The 21,139-nt window shown below is 42.2% G+C and overlaps 1 protein-coding gene across 1 annotated transcript; it reads right to left on the reverse strand.

Annotated features, from left to right (window-relative positions):
* Positions 1-5,100: 5,100 nt before the first annotated feature.
* On the reverse strand, positions 5,101-19,481 carry LOC309393610 (uncharacterized protein). Its single transcript, XM_081956009.1, has 4 exons — positions 19,445-19,481; positions 7,491-7,631; positions 7,304-7,408; positions 5,101-5,343 (listed from the first exon to the last, which is right to left on the reverse strand). The coding sequence occupies exons 1-4, from the start codon at positions 19,478-19,480 to the stop codon at positions 5,179-5,181; spliced, it is 447 nt and encodes a 148-aa protein (XP_081812135.1). The 5' UTR covers position 19,481; the 3' UTR covers positions 5,101-5,178.
* Between the last annotated feature and the right edge of the window lie 1,658 nt (positions 19,482-21,139).

Here is a 21,139-nt window from a genome sequence, read left to right on the forward strand (position 1 = left end):
AGCCGGGCATCCAGGAGGATGCCCAAATTGCGCGCCCGCTCCACGGGGGCAAGTTGAACGCCCCCGATGGCCAAGGATGGAATTAATTGGCTGAACCGGGGAGCCGGTACCCACAGCCACTCCGTCTTGGAGGGGTTGAGTTTGAGTCGGTTGTCATCCATCCAGACCCGTACGGCCTCCACACACCGGGACATCACTTCAACGGCCTCGTTGGGGTGGTTCGGGGTGGAAATGTACAGCTGAGTATCATCAGCGTACAGATGATATCCCACCCCAAAACCACGGATGATCTCACCCAACGGCTTCATATATGTGTTGAACAGGAGTGGCGAGAGGACCGACCCCTGGCACCCCACACGTAAGGGGGCTTAGGGTCGACCTCTGCTCCCCTGCCAACACACGTTGCGTCCGACCGGAAAGGTAGGAGCCGAACCACCGCAAAACGGTGCCCCGGACCCCCAGCCCCTCCAGTCGGCGCAACAGGATACCATGGTCGATGGTATCAAAAGCCGCTGAGAGGTCTAATAGGACCAGGATAGAGGAACAACCCCTATCTCTGGCCCTCCAGAGATCATCTACCAATGCGACCAAGGCCGTCTCCGTGCTGTGCCCGGGACGGAAGCCGGACTGGCGCGGATCTAGATAATCATCTTCCTCCAGATGCCGTGGAAACTGATAAGCCACCACACTCTCTACAACCTTCGCCAAGAAGGGAAGGTTGGAGACAGGACGATAATTGGCCAGCTCCATAGGGTCCAGGGAAGGCTTCTTGAGCAAGGGTCTCACCACCGCCTCTTTCAAAGAGGCCGGGAGAGACCCCTCACTCAGCGAAGCGTTCACTAGGCCCAGGAGCCAGTCACGTGTAACCTCCCAGGATGCCAGTACAAGCCAGGAGGGGCACGGGTCCAATAAACATGTGGTGGGTCGCAGTCGTCCACGCACTCTGTCCAAATCCTCAATGGCAACCAAGTCAAACTCCTCCCAGATCGAAGTCTCAAGACTCGCCACGGACGTCTCCATAGGACCACTGACAGGGACCCAATCCTTCCGAATTTGAGTGATTTTATCCTGCAGGTATTTCCCAAACTCCTCTGCCCTACCCTGTAAAGGGGCCTCCCGCGGCCTCTGGAACAAGAGGGAGCGGGACACCCGAAACAGGGCGGCAGGGCGGTTCTCTGCGGATGCAATGAGAGCGGCACAATATTGACGTTTGGCCGCTCTCAGTGCCACAAGGTACGTCCTTAAATGGGCTCGTACCTGTGTTCGGTCAAATTCGGAACGGGAGGATCTCCAACCACTCTCTAGGCATCTCTTACGGCGTTTCATCACCCTTAGCTCCTCAGTAAACCAAGGGGCCAGGGTGGATCGTTGCCGCCAGAGAGGCCACAAAGGCGCCACCCGGTTCAAGGCCCCGGTAGTCGCATTATTCCACGCGACCACCAGGTCCTCTACCCGGGGGCGGGTCAGGGTTGCAGGAGGTGGCCCAAGCTCCGTCTGGAACCTATCTGGTTCCATCAGGCGCCTGGGGCGGAACCATCTAGTGTTTTCAGGTTCCGCCTCCCCGCAGCGGGGGGTAGCACCAGGGAAGTCGAGTCTGAGGAGTGAGTGATCTGACCATGACAGGGGAGTGATGGTTACGTCCCCTCCTCCCCGATCACTCAACCACTGGCCAGAGACAAAAACAAGGTCCAGGGTGTGTCCTCCCTCGTGTGTCGGGCCCTGAATCAATTGAGTCAGGTCCATGGCTGTCATGGAAGCCATGAACTCCCGAACCCCCTCGGATGCTTCTCCCACCGATGGCAGGTTAAAATCCCCCATCACTAAGAGTTTGGGGGTCTCAACTGCCACCGATGCGATCAGCTCGAGGAGTTCAGGCAGGGCCGCTGATGTATAGCGAGGAGCCAGGTATACTATCAGCAGGCCCAACTGTCTCCCAGGGCCCCATTTCACAACAAGGGATTCACACCCGGACGTCTGTGGCACAGTGGACTCCCTTGGCTCTAAATCCTCCTGGATAATCGCTGCTACCCCACCACCCCTTCCCTGGGCCCGGGGCTGGTGAAATGCTAGGTAGCCTGGTGGGCACATTTCCACGAGGGGTAAACCTCCCTCGTGGCCCAACCAGGTCTCCATTATTCCCGCGAGGTCCAGCTCCCCCTCCAAAATTAGATCGTAGATGAGGGGGGCCTTATTAACGACGGACCTCACATTGCATAGCAACAGCCTCAGGCCCTGGGTCTGAAGCTCCTGACCACCTAGAACGCGGGGGTTGGTACGAGCGACCGGGTGTAACCAGCACCCACGGTCTCCCAACCGACTATGCGTTCTTAATCTGTCCTCGTATCTGCCCCTCCCTACGACCGTTGAAATCAGCGAGCCCTGTAGAGGAACGATATCCTCCCCCTCCTCCTCCCTTCCGCTCCTTCTGCTCGCGACCACACCTGAAGACCTGGCTCTCTCATCGCTCCTGACCTGACCCACCCACCCCCCCAACCCCTAAACCCCTACCCCTAAAAGTTTTTAAAAAACAATTTACTAAAAACCCCCTAAGTCTCCGCTTCCACCTCTCGGGATTAATAAATCTGTCATCAAGGTGGGCCCTTGAAAGGGCGGAGGGCCACACCTGCGAGAGGGGCGACTCCCGCAGTAGGATCAGGTCTGCCCTTAAATACATAGAATGTTAAAAAATTCGTCAGGGGCCTAGGATAGTGCTGAGGATGTTCCGGGCAAGATGCCATAGTCCAGCGTAATTAGGAAAGCAAAGCTCCAGTGTGAAGAGAATAGTCCAATCCTAGATGGGGTGGTGGTGGTGGTGGTGGTAGGCTGGTCGGATAATAGTCGCAAAGTGGGGGCTCATGGATGGTAAATGGTGGATGGCGAGGGGCAGATGGTTAGTCAGGCAATAAGTCATAGAAGATAGGGAGGAATCCTTCGGGGCACACGCAGATAGTAAACAGGAGCAGTTGTTGGTAGATAGTCAGCAGGGGGGGTAGGTGGGTATAATCAGGGAGGCAGCTGGCAGGAGGTAGAAAAAACTCCTCTGCCAAGCCTGATGTTAGGGGCCTCCTGGCAGTCCCAACAAGCCCCCCCCCGATCTCTGAGCAGCCTCCTGAGTCGATGGTCAATAAGATGGTCAGTTAGATGGTCAACTATAATTAAATTATAGTTTCAAAGCAGTGCACCTGAAGAACCATGTCAAATAAGAATGGTGAAGGATATCTAACTGAATGCAAATGTTAGCAAATAAAATAAACCCTAAAGCAAAGGATGTTTCTAAGACTATATAAAATATTTGTCTCTTCTCTTGCCATTGAGTATTTGCAGTTTTGACTCTTGCAGATTTGTGGTGATTGAGCTGGTTAAGAACTTTAAATCTATGACTTAATGTATTAAGACAGTTCTTTTTAGATGATGATTTTATTTATTTTACTTCAAATCACAAAACATAGCTGCAAAAATTCAGATGAGCAAGAGATAGCAGCAGAGAATCATGTATGGTTTTTATGAATCTGTTTGCTGCCATCTAGCACATTTGCTTCTGAAAAACAATTTTAGAAATCCTAATTGTTCTCACAATTATAACGTACATTTGTATCACTGTTCCCACCCCCTGCAATCTCCCATCTCACCCCCAAACGTTAAACATGGCTCTTTATTATTAGTAAATTGCATATGCTTGTTACAAAGATCTGTGGTCTCAGAAAATAAATGTAATAAAGGCAAGATATAAACAAACAAACAAAAAAATAAACTACTCCAAGCATCTTTTAAATCTTAAAGAGATATGTCCTTTTATTATATTTATTCTTTAGCAATGAACAAAATACACTATAACTTTATAATTTAGATTATAAATATAAATTAATATAGAAGGTATTTATATATTACATATGCATTATTTGCTTATAATTAGCATATATTATCAAATAACATTAGGATTGACATTAGGATTAGCATAAATCTATTACAGATCCAATTTTCTTATTTAAAAAAAAACGACGAAAGGTACAATATAATTTTTTCAAGTAAATAAAAAACAAGAATGACACATAACTAAAATTTGAGTGCAAGAAACAGAGAAAACAATTGCCAAAATAAAGAGCAAAACAACTGGACTAAAATTAAGACACATATTGGAATATTCAATTTGAAACTATAATTTTATAAACACCCCCCTGAGTGTAAACCCCATGGAATCAACAGGACTTATTGTGGAATAAAATATAAGGAAAACATAATCACTGTTTTGGACTTCTTTTCTAGTTTTTTATTTCCCTCAGACGCAGCCGGAAAATAAGTGCAAGATATTACAATTTAAAAGAGGTGAATATTTCTTCTGTCATACACTAATCCCAAAACAAGCCTTATTCCTGATAGATCATTCATCTCTTTGTACACAGATTGTTGAATTAGGCAGCTGTGAGCAACTTCCACAGAAATCATGTGTAGATAAGAAGCTGGATAGTGGTTTCAGAAAGCAGATGGCTGTTCTGGAATTTCACTGCCAGAAAGAAAGGGGCTTGTTCCAGATTCAGCAGACTGGATGAAAGTCCTGCTTGTCTCTTTTCCTTTGGCAATCAATGGAACTAGAATTTGATGCATCAATTGGGGCATACAGGGACTCCGAAAGGTTATTGTAATTACACTGAACCCCCAGGACCAAAATGAAGGTCAGATTTATGATGCAAAGTGAAGGAAAAAGAAGATTTCAGAGAGATTTTTTTCCCCTTGGGAAGTCCTGCTTTTATTGTTACAGTTGGGCACTTCAATCCTGGAAAGCTGTTATTTATTTAAAAATAATTAGCAGAGAGAGAAAAAAAACTTTGCATGTAGCACCCATGGAAACTCTATATTAATTCTCTATGCGTTGGTATTGCCAGTTTCTGTTAGAAAATATGGGATCTAGCTTTCCTTGCAACCATTGTTCTGTCTATATGCTGCTGCCAAATTGAAGAACACTATGTAGGTCACTTGGCTTCATGAATTTTACTCCCGTGATTTGCTTGGGCCATGCCCCCATGTGGAATGATCTGTTTTAGATATTACTAATCCTATGTCAAGGGATAAAGTTGAAAAAAGATTGTACTTGGTTTTTCTCTCTCTCTCAAAGATAATTTAAAGTATTTGAGGATCAATAATTCTTTTAACAGAATCTAAATTATCTTTGTTTAGTTATCATTATTTTAGACTTATGAGGTATGATAAACTCCTGTGGATAGTTTGAGAGAGCTGTTGCAAAATGAGCAATCTACTGCATTGTTTCATATGCACGTCATACTTCTCATTTAAAGGATGCTGAGATGAGGACAGAGGTTGAACTTGAATGTTACTGTCATTCAAAGCCTGAAAAAGATACATAACAAAAAGAGAGAAAGAAATGATTAATGGCAAATATTGAAACTAATCTGTTACAAATAGTACCCGACTAACAACTATTTACTGACCATTTGACGATATAACCTAACTGCTCTGAAAAAAATGTCTTATGACTATTTTTCACGCTTATGATCATTGCAACATCCTTGTGATCACATGACCAAAATTCATATCTTTGGCAACTGGTGCATATTTATGATGGTTTCAGTGTCCCGGGATCATGTGATCACATTTTGCAATCATCTGACATGCAAAATCATTGGAGAAATCAATGGATTCACTTAAGAACTGTGTTACTAAACAACTGGTGATTCACCTAACAACTATTGCAAGAAAGATTAAAAAATGGGATGAAATTCAACTGTCTTGCTTAGCAACAAAAACTGGGCACAATTGTGGTCGTAGCAATAGCACTTAGACTTATATACTGCTTTACAGTGCTTCACAGCCCTCTCTAAGCAGCTACAGAGTCAGCCTATTGCCCCCAACAATCTGGGTCCTCATTTTACCAACCTCAGAAGGATGGAAGGCTGAATCAACCTTGAGCCTGGTGAGATTTGATCTGCCAAATTGCAGGCAGCCGGCAGGCAGCAGATGTAGCCTGCAGTACTGCACTCCAACCACTGTGCCACTGAGGCTTAAGTCGTAAGTCAAAGACTACCTTTAGAAGCCCTGTTTAAAACAGTATTACCATGGTTTCACATCTGTATTGTTGAATGCACTCAGTTTAAGTAAGCAAGCTTTAGGGGGAGAGAATCTTTTAATGTTTTGTGCAGGTTTTTTTCTCTAATTCCCTCTTGGAGGCTGAAAGGTGAACCTGACTAAACATGAGGGATCCTCTCTTTATTTTTCTCAGTCATCCCTTTTCTTTTTGTTCAATTCTTGTTCTTCTCAGAACTTGCTTTCTGCAATAATTCAACACTGAGCAATATATATTCTGCACTCTTTTCACTTCCTTTTTTTCCTGCCTGACTGGGAAAGCGAGGGATGACTCTTTCCAGAAAGGTCAACTGACTTATTTTGAAATTAAATTTAAGGCTTAAATATGCAAATCCTTGGCCACAGGTTAATTGTCTCTGTGCTATAACAGATTAGGGTGTCTCAGCAATCCAAATTTGAAAGGGAAAGGGTCTTTTGAAGCATGTGGAAGCAGCCATGTGAATCCTGGATCATACTTCCTTCTTTGAATCTGGATCATTTCCCAGTTCCATAGGCGATCACAGGGGGGTCTCAGGTAGGGGTGGGTTCTGGCAGGCACTACTGCCTGTTTGCTCGTGTGCGTGCTATGTGGCATGCTCAGTGAGATTAAAAATTGTTCTGCGCATGCGCAGACCCCAAAAACAAGATAGTGGCACCTATGGCGCCGCCCAGAGAACCAGTTCGGGGATGTGGCAGGCCTGGGTCGCTGCCAATTCCAGCGACCCAGGCTGCCAAACCACTATTTGTTTGGCCGAACTGGTCCGAACTGGTAGGAACCCACCACTGGTCTCAGGTTGAAACAACTCTGTATTTCCCTATAGAAATATGAGATAAGGGCCAGGGGAATAACAATATTATTTTATTATTTTTCCACAAAGTCAATCCAATACTCTGCCAAAGGACAGATCCATTCAATGCCAGCTGGAACATAGGCAGTTTTTTTACAGCCATGGATTCCTTTACCCAATTCTACCAATACTGTCTAGCAACTGTTTCTTAGAACAGAATCCTATCAGGAGTTGTTTTTTTTAGCCCCGCTTATAAATGCTAGTTATCAGAATTTAGCCTTGTATTGAATCAAATAAATAAATAAATAAATTGTATACTTAACCACAACTTTAGCCACTCCTTTGCATGAAAACAGTCGCTTAAATACTAATTTATCAGGACCTTCTTGCCTACATGATGACTCTCTAAATGTATTTGGGATAATGTTATAAAAGCATACCTGCATTATGTCATTAACAGCATTCAAAAGGTCTGGAAAATTAAAACTCTGGATATCTGGTAGATAGGACTTTAGAATGGCATAGATCGTGTCTCTGCAGGAAGTCTGTAAGAAAAAGCAGCAATTAAAAGACATAAAGATATTCCCAAAATGACTCCTTGAAACAAAAATCAAGAATAAAACTTACAAATGTCTGAGGTTCATGATTTATTTGGTGATCATATTTTTTCCCAGAAAAACAGCCTTTTTGCATACAAGCCTTTCTGATCATTGGCTCATTTCCAGGATCTTCAGCAAACCCATCATCCAGGACACAATTAAATACTTTCTGTATAGAAGAGGAACATATTAATTGAATCTGAAATATCCATGTTAATGGCAATTTTTTTTGCTGGTTATTTATGCTCACTACACACTACTTGGCTGTATCTTTTAATACATTTAAAACTGTTGACCTAAACAAAGGGCAAAGAATTCCACTTCTTCAACTTTTGCTTGATAATTTAGCACATCTTTTTCCTGTACTTGACAGCATATGTTCCATCCCCATCCATTTCCATCTATAATATGGAATTTAGAACATAACAAAACAGCGCAGAAAGTGGGTGTTTGCGTTTCCTCTACTTGTTCACATTTTTGAAACTGCTTACAATGAGATTAAATATGTTGCTAGCTAGCCATTCTCACTGTGCAGTCCCATACAGGTTTATCTGGAAATAAACCTGGTGTCTTCAGAACACTCAGAAGGACGTTGGTTAGAATCCCACCCCATGTTGCTTCTATGGATGCAGAAGAAGGAATTCCACCGCTAATCTTTCTTATTCTTAGCCACTATGCTGTTTCATAAATATTTGGAAATGTAAAGGTCAAAATGTGTGGTATTCCTATCAGGCAGTATTTCAACCCTTTGCAGAAGGCAAATTGATAATGCACCTGTGTCAATAGGGCTCATCATTACTATTTATAACAGAGACACAAAATTTTTTGTAACCAATGGTGGCATTTTTCCAGGTTTCTTATGGTTCTGTTGTTCTTGAGTGGGAGAAACCTCTGGGGAAAGTGTGTGGAGAGAGAATTTAAAAAAAAATCAATATTCCAATAACAAGCTGAGTAGAGAGTTAATGCACCTGTTCTAACATTTGTGTTTTTAATAAAAACAATTCAGTTAAAAATATGTGCTTTGCTACTGGCTAGTCAAACGAATATGACTTCGAGCAATCACAAAGTTGTGGATTTAGGGATTAGTCACTTCCAGTAGTCGCACAATACTTTGTCTATGGCAATACAATTGCCATTGTTACATTGACTTCTTGACACTCTTAATACTGTAATAATGCCATTTTCACACTTTCTTCAGTATGTATGCTTGAGTTTAAACAGAAGCAAAGAACAATAACTTTAGCTTATTATTCTTTCTCCTGGCATACTGCCTAATCTTCTGAATTAATAAATACTGTATATTTGGAAAACTGGGAATATATCTCTGAGCACAAGGACATATTTTCAAACAAAGCACTGGGCTACAACAATGTTTAAAAAAAAATCTATGAATGAGTTTCGGAGCTGTGGAGACCCAGTGACATTCATAGAAACAGATATCAGGAACATGAATGTGCTGTTAAAACAACACAGAATAATTCTAAAAATATAAAATAGAATAAAATTAAACATGGGCATGGAAAAGAGCCAGTTTGTATACAGGTAGTCCTAGACTTACAGCAGTTCATTTAGTGACCATTCAAAGTTACAACATCCATGAGAAAAGTGACCTATGACCATTTTTCACACTTACAACTGTTGCAACATTTCCATGGTCATGTGATTCTTGGCAACTGGTTCAGATTTATGACGATTGCAGCATCCTGGGATGATATGATAATCTTTGGTGACTTTGTTGACAAGCAAAGTCCGTGAGTCAGCCAGACTCACTTAGCAGCTATGTTACTAATTTAACAGCGGCAGTGATTCACTTAACAATGATGGCAAGGAAGGTCATAAAATGGGGCAAGCCCACTTAACAAATGTCTCACTTAGCAACATGAATTGTGGGCTCAATTGTGGTCGTAAGTCGAGGACTACCTGTACTAGTTAAAGACCTCAAAGCTAGAAACCTGGAGACTATAACCTCTTGCCCTGTCAGGCACAGAACAAGCTGAATGCCACTTAGCCCTAAGAATCTGGAAAGGTAAATCCCTTGTAAAAAATGCTGACAGGAAAACTGCAGGGAATTGTCCATGTACTACCAGGAGTTTTGACTTGAAAGGGTAGAAAAGGCATGGAACTTTGGTAGCAGAGAGATCAGTGGTGGGTTTCAAAATTGTTTAGAATCTCTTCTGTAGGTGTGGCCTGCTTTGTGGGAGTGGCTTGCTGGCCATGTGACCGGGTAGGAGTGGCTTGCCAGCCATGTGACTGGGTGGCCGTGGCCAGCTTGTAAAATGTGGTGAAACTCACTTAACAACGCTCTTGCTTAGCAACCAAAATGTTGGCTCAGAAACTGGCATTTGAAGCACACAAGTCTTAAAGCTGTCAAGTTACAAGATCCTTGTACCCCTAACCCTTTAGAAAAAAAAACCCCAGGGGTGTTCAAACTTGACAGCTTTAAGACTTGTGGACTTCAACTCCTAGAATTCCTCCTTTCGCTCTTCATCTTGATGATGTGCGGACGGGCGGGAGGAGGGAGCTGGAACTGGTTTTAAATGGCACTGGAGATTTGTGGAACCTCTTCTTTTTTTGTTGTTCAAATTTTTATTGGTTTTTAAATTTTTTTTCAAGGAAAGGGTTACAGGGTTATAAAAACATTTTGGCAGCTACATCGTGCGGGGGGGGGGGGGAGAAGCCCCCCCAGGTCTTGCAACTTCTACCAACAACAATAAGAAAAAATATCAACAATTACCTAAATATTAGCAGTTTTAAATTTAACACAAAAACATCAGTATGTTTCAATCATTTGTTTTGTATCACTTCCATGAAAGTACATTGTAGCAACAATTGCAATAGTATTCCAAATAACTTTTGTGATCTGAGTCTTCTAGCTGTTGCATTCTCTCTCTCATCCACCGGCTGGGCCTCAGCCCCTCCCTCCTTTGTTTCTTGTGTAACATCCCCCATTTCACCTAAAAGAGCACTGTGTTTTTTAGCAAGCCTCTGCTTGAGATTTGTGGAACCTCTTCTATAGAAGAGGTTAGAACTGGCAGGAACCCACCCCTGAGAGATATATACAATAGTGGCATTTTGTGCAAATCAGCTAACCAATTTTAGAAGTAGGAAACTAAACGTGTGTTTTCTGGAAAACAAAACTTGGCTATTTTGTGTACTGTTTCAAGTGTTTTGATTGTTCCAAAGACTGCAATGAGCTGCTTTGTGAGAGAATTGCTTTTCCCGCCCCCAAACTCTTTCAGGATTGCCCAGCGCATCAGCAGGGACCACTGAAGCAATTGCATTAGATTATTATGGGTAGCATAGAACTGGTAAAGAGGTAAACTTAAGACAAAAGAAAGTTGCATCCCTCTGCATTAGACTCCCTAAGTTATCACTTCAAAACAGTGATACAAAGACTTTAAGATCTATGGGTGTGGTTAGTGGTTTAAGCCTATATTTGGCTGTTTGTTTGGTTTTTTAAATGGAGCCAATTAGTGAAAAGGTATATCTGTGCATTGACAATATATATTGCCAATGAGGCCCAAAGGCTCTCTGTTGTTGTTTTTTAAACTTTGAATGTACATGGGCATTCTATGCGTATATCTTTGTCTGGTTAACATTGAATTTCATGACACATTAAAAATGCAAAGATTCTGTATCATTGCGTTAATTTGTAGAACTATGATGTGTCTTGCTACCATAGTACTAATGTTACACGTGCAGTGAAGAAGTTCCCATTTTTGCAGCCAGTAGCCTCTCAAAATGCAATTAAAAGTATCAGTAAAGAATTAATTATTTAATTTGTTGCTTGAATTTGTTAAATCAGTGAGATATTAGTGTCTAGTACAGCAAGATTCATCCAAGGGATTTTTTGGGGGTCAAGAAATAAATAAAAAAAACCCAGAACATCAAGAAAATCCCATAGTGATTTGCTAATTGACCAGAAAGTTATAGAAATTACATACTGTGTTGTAAATTACTCAGCCAGTTTAAAAAAAAAACTGGTTGAGCAACTCAGGGAGTATTTAAAAAGAATTAGATTGAAGTATTAAGCTTTATATGGATTGGATTGCATAAGAATTAAACTGATATATAGCAGATTTGAAAAATCAGAGTAAAAAAGAATTTCTCTTACACCGGAGAAAAGTTGGAAGTTAAAAAAATCGGGGCAGCCCAAATGTCTGTCTTGGATCTGATATTCTTCAATATTTTCATTCATAATTTGGAAGAAGATGTTGAACAAATGCAAGTGAGATACTAATACCATTGTATAAAGCCTTAGTAAGACCACACCTAGAGTACTGTATCCAGTTTTGGTCACCACACTATAAAAAAGATGTTGAGACTCTAGAAAAAGTGCACAGAAGAGCTAGCAGGATGATTGGGGGACTGGAAACTAAAACACATAAAGAATGGCTGCAGGAACTGGGCATGACTAGTCTAGTGAAGAGAAGGACCAGGGGAGACATGATAGCAGTGTTCCAATATTTGAGGGGCTGCCACAGAGAGGAGGGGGTCAAGCTATTTTCCAAAGCACCTGAAGGTCAGACAAGGAATAATGGATGGAAACTGAACAAGGAGAGATTCAAGAAATAAGGAGGAACTTTCTGACAGTTAGAACTATCAACCAACAGAACAACATGCCATTGGAAGTTGTGAGACTTTCAAGAAGAGATTGGACTGCCATTTGTCAGAAATGGTGTAGGGTCTCCTGCTTGAGTGGGGGGTTGGACTAGTTGACCTATAAGGTCCCTTCCAACTTTGTTATCTGTTATTTCTGTTATTTCACATCAAATTTGCTGAAGTTTTAAAACTGGATGGAAAACAAGTAACATTCAGAATGACTCTCACAGCTTGAAAAAATGAACTGAAAACAATAGATTGGCATTTAGCAGAGATTACTGCAGAATTCTTCATTTGGGAAACAGAGATGCATACAGTTAAGACAGGGGATATTTGTTTGGTAATATTCTTGACAAAAATAAGTTGGAATTGTATGTAGCTTAGAAAAGGCCAAAGAGAATTTAGCTATCATCAACAGAAATAAGATTTTCAACTCATGGAAGTAACTATTGCATTCTACCATACTAAACTACACTCTGAGTATACTGTCTCCAATTAAGGAGTCAGAGAAAATTGGGACAGATTCTGAGCTGGACAAGGAAGAAAACCATTAGATTAAAAACAGTCCGATGAAGAGATATTTAAGGAACTAAGTGTGCTTAAGCCTTGAGAAATGATGAGTGAGGGAGAATTTGATTGCACTATTTAAATGCCTGAAAGCATACAATATAGAAAAAAATGTGTTCTTTTTTGTACCGGAATTCAGGACACAGAATAGATTTATGTTATAGAAAGACAGTTTCTAATTGAATATTAGGAAAAACTTTCTAGTAGTTTAACAGTTGATTCTAGGACCAGAAAAGTGGGAGACTTCCTACCTTGAGACACATTCTACCAGAAACGAAGCAGCCATCCTCCTTGGATTCCTGCAATAAAGAGGCCCCTTCTAACCTTATACAATATTCTCTTCTATGAAATGACTTCTGCCATTTTTCTATGCTGGAAGAGGGCTTTTTTTTGATACCTAGTTCTAAAGTCACATTTGAAAATTGACTGCTAGGTGAAAAGCAAAGGAAGAGCAACTGTTAGTTTTTTTCCCCCAATGTATTTCTCATTTCCTGCACATCTCCAAATTGCTTCCATTGGAACTATTTTGAAAATCCATGTCCTAAATGGCTTACTATATTTATTTAGCAATTACCTAGGATTTGGACAGATTGCGTGGACGACTGCGACCTACCACATGTTTACTGGACCCGTGTCCCTCCTGGCTTGTACTGGCATCCTGGGAGGTTACACGCGACTGGCTCCTGGGCCTAGTGAACGCTTCGTTGGGTGAGGGGTCTCTTCCGGCCGCCTTGAAAGAGGCGGTGGTGAGACCCTTGCTCAAGAGGCCTTCCCTGGACCCTACGGAGCTGGCCAATTATCGTCCTGTCTCCAACCTTCCCTTTTTGGCGAAGGTTGTAGAGAGTGTGGTGGCTTCTCAGTTCCCACGACATCTGGAGGAGAATGATTATCTAGACCCGCGCCAGTCCGGCTTTCGCCCCGGGCACAGTACAGAGACGGCCTTGGTCGCGTTGGTGGATGATCTCTGGAGGGCCAGAGATAGGGGTTGTTCCTCTATCCTGGTCCTATTAGACCTCTCGGCGGCTTTTGATACCATCGACCATGGTATCCTGTTGCACCGACTGGAGGGGTTGGGGGTCCGGGGCACCGTTTTGCGATGGTTCGGCTCCTACCTCTCTGGCCGGACGCAACGTGTGTTGGCAGGGGAGCAGAGGTCGACCCTAAGCCCCCTTACTTGTGGGGTGCCACAGGGGTCGGTCCTCTCGCCACTCCTGTTCAACACATACATGAAGCCGCTGGGTGAGATCATCCGTGGTTTCGGGGTGGGATATCATCTGTACGCTGATGATACTCAGCTGTACATTTCCACCCCGAACCACCCCAACGAGGCCGTCGAAGTGATGTCCCGGTGTGTGGAAGCCGTACGGGTCTGGATGGATGACAACCGACTCAAGCTCAACCCTTCCAAGACGGAGTGGCTGTGGGTTCCGGCCCCCCGGTTCAACCAGTTAATTCCATCTCTGGCCATTGGGGGCATTCAACTCACCCCCATGGAGCGGGCGCGCAATTTGGGTGTCCTCCTGGATGCCAGGCTGTCCATGGATGACCATGTGACAGCCGTGGCCAGGGGGGCGTTCCACCAGGTTCGCCTGGTGCGCCAATTGCGCCCCCTATTGGACCGGGACGCCCTACGCACAGTCACCCATGCGCTGGTGACGTCTCGCCTGGACTACTGTAACGCTCTCTACATGGGGCTTTCCTTGAAATGCACTCGGAGACTGCAGTTGGTCCAGAATGCGGCCGCGCGGGTGATTATGGGGAGTACTAAGTACTCCCATGTGACACCTCTCCTGCGCGAGCTGCACTGGCTTCCTGTGGTCTATCGGGTGCGTTTCAAGGTCTTGATTACGATCTTTAAAGCGCTCCATGGCTCAGGACCTAGTTACCTGCGGGATCGTATTCTGCCCCATACATCCCTACGACCCATCCGCTCGCACAGAGAGGGACTTCTCCAGGTGCCGTCCACCAGACAGTGCCATGGGGCAGCGCCTAGGAGCAGAGCCTTCTCTGTGGCGGGCCCAGCCCTGTGGAATGACCTCCCCCCGGATATTAGGACCACTACTGACCTCCGCTCCTTCCGTATAAAGCTCAAGACCCACCTATTCCAAATAGCCGGCCTGGCTCAATCATAACTTCATAACGCTCCTGATGGGTTTTTTAATTCAGTAATTTTATTTAATGGGATTTTAAATTGTGTTTTTTAATTGTCTTTCACTTATGAGTCTACCTCCTCCATGCACATGTATATGTCTTTGTTCTTTATGTATATATGTTTGTCTTTATCTGTATTTTATCTGTTTTGATTGTACGCCGCCCCGAGTCCTTCGGGAGAGGGTTGCGGCTAATCAAATAAAATTATTATTATTATTATTATTATTACTTTTTCTCATTTAAAAAAAAATCTCATAAAGATTCACATTGAAGGAAATTATACAAAAGGTGGGGGGGGGGAGCAGTAATTGTCAGATGGCAATCTACAGACTGTGGAACAATTAGCAAGGTTTCTTCCGCTTCCATTAATTATTTAATTTATTAACTTTTGCTGTTTGTTCTCGGGCCCTAGGTGTAAAGGGATTGGTGTTCTAGCCAAGGGAAAAAAGAATTGGCAGCATATGAAAGCATACAGCTTTTGACTTTCTTTCAAAAGCCATCTCAAGCTCCCCATTCACTTCTCTAGAACATGCAATCTGTCTTAAGATTGTTGAAAAGGGAAGAGAAGAGAGGAAAAAGAATGCCTTTTAAGAAATGTAATTGCAGTTAAATGGTTAGTTTTATAGTCTATGGAATTCTTGATTTGTATAGAGTTAGTCTGATGATACGTATCTTGATGCTGGTATCATGACAGGGATATCACCAGGTGTCTTGGAAAGCAGATCAGAGCTGTAATAACTGTACTAATTATCTATCAACCACAGTACTTCCCAGATTTTGTTGTTGGCATATTAAGTTCCAAACTACTTCTGATTGGGTTTTCTGATGGATCTCCTGTGAATTGCTGAGAAGTGTGGAATTAAGGAGAAACTTCTTGACAGTAAGAGCAATTAATCAGTGAAATGATTTACCTCTGGAAGTTGTGGGTGCTTCATCATTGGATGTTTTCAAGAAAAGATGGACAGCAGCCTTTTGTCTAGAATGGTATAGGGTCCCCTGCTTGAGCAGGGGATTGGGCTAGATAGAAGAACTTCAAGGTCCCTTACAGCCCTATTATCCCATGTTCTATGTTGGGTTTTAGAAATGATCATTATGAGTTGTTTTGGCTCAGTGACAGCAAAGAGGTTTTTTTTTTCTTATTACAAGAAACCTACTTCTCTCTCTCTCTTTTCTCCCTCCCTCTTTTTTATATTTCTTTGTATAATGTCAGGAAGGGACACTGTCTTACCTAGCTAATCATTCCAGTAATTGGTTTATTTCATATGCATAAAAGTAACTCACTCGTTCTATTCAAGGATGTTGGATGTTGATAAATAAATAAATAAAAGGGAAATCCTCTATCCCTGCCATGACTGAGAACATTTAAATTATTTTGGTTTCTACACAAACTACATAATTTAATTTAGTTGCATGTTAAAGTTAGAAACAAAACGATCAACAAGTATCAACCCGTTTTTATGAGATCACTGGTAAAGAAAGGGTATGAAGAAAAATGATTTGCTGTCTGACTACATATAATTTGGCAGAGTAGCAAGGAATAGCTGACACTCATGAATAACGGGGAGTGAATAATTATGATTTCATAAGCCGTATGATCTGTTAATAACCCAAATGACTTTTAAAGAGATTAAACTAAACTACCTGCGTGCTGTAATCCTGCTAATGCCAGTTTTATTCAGGATTATTTTATCTCTTATGCTGCTAAACTGCAGATCCATTAAGATCTGCAGTTTAACACCTGGTACTGTACTGGCATACGCAGTCCTAAATCCTGGAATTGGGCAGTGCCTGGATCAAATGGGATAAATGGTTTGCTTTTTATCATCCTTGGCTAAAAAACTCATAATAGCTTAACCAACCACATAGATGAGTGTCAGATTGGGTAATGGATAGGCTCACATAGGCTTAACGGTAACAACAGCTCTTTATTAAGTACAACTGAGAACAATCCAGTGAAGGTTGAGTCTGACAGCAGCCCTTTTATAGGGAGCTGTCAGACCCTTCGACCAATAGGATTAAACCTCTGTTCCCACTGGAACAGAGGACCTTGGTGGAAACCACTGTAGTTAGAGCAAGTATCTAACAGAGGCCTTTAAAAAAATCTTCCTTGCCTGGATTCCCCCAAGTAAGATAGAGGGAGAGCCTGCAATATTCATTGATGAGAGGTGTAGTCCCTACCACACAATTTTGAAAATTGGCCTCTTGTGCTGACCCACTGCCGAAGGTGACAGATGCTAGCTTCTTCCAAAATGTGACTCCTGGGGTGGCTCTTTTTCCTGAATGGCAATAGTTAGTCCTTGACTTACAACCGTTCACTTAGTGTCCACTTAAAGTTACAACGGCACTGAAAAGAGTGACCGATGAACATTTTTCAGACTGTTCCATCCCCATGATTTATGCTCGAATGCTTGACAACCTCACATTTCTGATGGTTGCAGTGTCCCTGGGTCACCTTTGGCAACCTTCCGACAAGCGAAATCAACGGGGGGAAACCCGATTCACTTAACAACCGGGTTACTGATTTAACAGCTGCAGCGATTCGCTTAACAAAAGTGGCAAGAAAAACGGGGCAAAACTCACTTAACAAATCTCTCGCTTAGCAACTTAAATGTTGGGCTCCACTGTGCTCATAAGCTTGTAAGTAGTTGTGGGGGTGGGTGCCTCTCTCTCTCTCTCTCTGAGGGGCAAATGTGCCTGTCAGCAAAATAAATGCTTAGCCAGATAGATGAAGGCAGCGTTTGCCAACTTCTTGAACTTTAAAATATGACGGCTTCAACCCCCGGAGTACTCCGGCAACCCACACATTTTACAGTTGCTGAGGTTGAGAAACCCTTGGCTGAAGACTTCTTCTCGGTTCTCTTAAACTGAGGCAGGCTCGACCGACTTGAGAAACCTCGAGTTTCCCCTGCTTAGAAACGGGTGAGCCTCGTGGGACTGGAAGGCCGGTGGGGAAACTTTGCCGCGCGTCTGCTGCTCGCTCTCGCTTCTAGCTTCAATCCGGGCCAGTCTCGTTGCTCAGGACGTTTCCCCGAAGCCCCCTAACCCCGCCCTCCTCGGCGCTTCCCGGGCGCGAGGAAGAGACCGCGAGCCCGGAGACAAGCCGGGGGTTGGGGGGGGGGGGGAGAGGCAGGCCAGTTCCCGGGCTGCTCCTGAACTGAAACGACCGTCGCTCTCTCCAGTACCTCTTCCCTGTTTCCCTCGCTCCGACCTTGGCGGGATGGGCGTCGGAAAAGCGAGTTAACGGGCGTGGAGAGGACCTTGGCTAGGCCACGCCTCTCAACTTTCTCTCTCGTTTCGGTCGCCGTCCCTCGCCTTGCACCTGCGGCAGGGATGACGGCGAAGTGTGGTCAGAAAAGTCCGAGAGAAGATCCGCCTGTTGTTGTTGTTATTATTATTATTATTATTATTATTATTATTATTATTATTATTATTATTATTATTATTATTATTATTATTATTATTATTATTATTATTATTATTATTATTATTATTATTATTATTATTATTATTATTATTAATATGGCAGCATCTCGGTGTTTTTTTTGTGATCACACTTTGCGGTTTCCTCCTCTGTTGGAGTTGTGAATCCCAACTGTTTGTTTGCACCCTTAATTCTGATTTTGACCTCTATCTATTCATGCAAAATAAATCAGCATTCAGGTGTAGGGTTGCCCTTGAAATCCGATTTACTCCCTCTATCCTGTTTAGTGCATTGGAAGGGAATGTTTAGGGGGAATGCTTGATGACAAAGTGTCCTTTTTCCCTTGGAAGACCAAGGACCATAATATATTTAAGAATAAAAGTAGTGAATGAAGCAGAGTAAAAAGAGGTGATTTGATTTCAGGAATATTTAATTCAGGGGTGTCCAAACTTGACAACTTTAAGACTTGTGGACTTCAACTCCCAGAATTCCCCAGCCAGCTTAAGTGATTTAAGTGAAACAATACACATAGGATGCAGCTATGTATTTAATGGACATCATATTCTCTTTCTGTGATACTCAAAAGTTATAATTTGATAACACTTTTGGAAGACCCCAAAAAATCAGGTTAGGGACATATTACCTTGTGGAGTCCCGGGTAATATTTGGACTTAGTTGTTTTCTTGCAGATGTTTCATTATCAAATTAGGTGGCATCATCAGTGTTAGAAGGGAATGTATTTGCTCTTATACAACGACCCCATAGATCAACTCTGAGCTACCAAATATTCTATTCTATTGGTACAGATGATCATGAACAAAATGTATGTGATTGCTAAGAGTCAACAGCTACTTGATGACAATCAATCAAAACAGTTTTAGCAGCCTAAAACTTTGTTTAAGAAGTATATTTCTGTGTAATAGAGAATGGATTTAGGAGTGATGACAACTAGCATAAAACTCATGAACTCACACAACTCTCTTGGAGAAATAGAGCAATGGGTTAGGGAGGTTAGTAGGGACTGCTGTGGAAATAGTTATTAATGATCTAATTAGAAGCTCAATATGTTAGCCTTAACTCTACTTAATATTTTTACTACTTGGTTAAAAGGTTTTTTGGTGGATAGAGACCTGTTAGGATTGTTTTGTTCCTAGGTGTTTTTTTAAACCAGCTTAGAAGGCTCTATGATACTGATATATTGAGAACAAGGTATTATGGTTTGCCAAAGAAGAATGTCATACCTTGAATTGTTGCAGTGTAGTATTTGAGATGTTCATTAAGCGTTTGGAAAGAAGCAACAAGTTATTTACGTTGGCTGTGCATCCTAGGGTGTTGGCTGCTTCAGTGCAGATGGAGGCATCCAAAGAGTTCGAAAGGGTTAGGCAGAGGAAAGTAACCAAAAACCATGAATCTGAAACAAAATCAAGAACCATAAATAGGGAATGTCTCACAATTTCCCTGTGGCTCAGTCACTCAGTCAATCACCATCCCAGACCCTTTCCCGAGCATTTTCTGTTTTATCAGAAACTCTGCATATTTTAGAGTTTCTTTCAACCTACAGATTTTCTTTCATTATAGTTCCATTTTCAGTTGATATTGTAGACCAGTGTTTTGTTACATCGAGAAACCTTTAGATAAGTAGTAATATAAGTAGTAATAAATGACTATATGATATTCATGTAACATGTGAAACAATAATTAAATTTCTAGAACATCCCTTTAAAAATCAGATGGCTTGATCAATATTACTGTTTGGATTTCTAAATATAAGGTTCTGTGTGACTTGTCCATGTCATGAAATGGCTTCAGCCACTTGACAATGGTGAAAGAGTATTGTTTTAAGAGGGTTTTGGAGGCTTTTGTTAAAAGAAGAGCAAAGGCTGTGCTGCTGGGCAGGTTTGTGCTTTGCCTTAGATCAGGGGTGTCCAAACTTGGGAACTTTAAGACTTGTGGACTTCAACTCCCAGAATTCCCCAGCCGCCTGGCTGGGGAATTCTGGGAGTTGAAGTCCACAAGTCTTAAAGTTCCCAAGTTTGGACACCCCTGCCTTAGATTCATAGGGGACCCAGGCTGCCAACTTTACTGCCATGGATCCTGACTATGAGATAAAGATTCAGCCCATAAAGTTTACATATGGAAGTAAAGAAGTTTTGGGTTGCTAGAAATAGGCTATGCTACAAGACATATGCAGAACAAAAAAGACCACTACTCCTATAAAACATGCTAGGTAGAAAAATTGTCCTGGATTTTCCCCCTCTTAGTTCTCATTCAGTTTAATGTTTAGAAATTCCAACGCGGAAAAGATTTTAGAATGTCTCTTTTTCTTTGAAAGAATTTTTCAAATCAAACTGAATGAGAATTAGTGTCTAACAAAATGAAGATAAATTCTTGTCACCTTTCCTCCCACTGTAAGTTGGTCACTGAAGGTGGGTATGTCTTGCCTTGTTTTGTTACATTTTTTTTCTGAGGAACCTGCCAATTTCCTGCAGTTCAATTAAATGCCAGGAGAAGACCTCATGAGGCAACAACTCCCACTGGGAATTTTTTAGTAATGCTGTAAGAGGGAGCCCTGCACCTAAAAGAACTGTTGGAGAATGTATCTCCTTCCTATGGAGAAATGTTGAGATATTGCCTGTTCAGTTTCATTATCCATAAATTCGTTAGAGAATGTTGAAAAGTTGTTTTGTATTCACCTTTAGTTGAAATCAAGTGATCATCAGTAATCCACATCCTTGGATACTAACACTTAATAATAGGCTATGAATGGTTGATTTTATGGTCTACCTATCTAAAGAACTACTGATTAATATAGACTACAGACAGAAGCACATTGATATAAACACAGACTAAATTTTAAGGCAGATTTAGAAAACATAACACTCATAACTTGAGGATACCGTCCAATGCCAATTCACCTTATTCTTTACATTTAGATA

The sequence above is a fragment of the Natrix helvetica genome (assembly GCF_964273705.1).
Source record: "Natrix helvetica genome assembly, chromosome: 5".
Lineage (NCBI taxonomy): Eukaryota > Metazoa > Chordata > Lepidosauria > Squamata > Natricidae > Natrix > Natrix helvetica.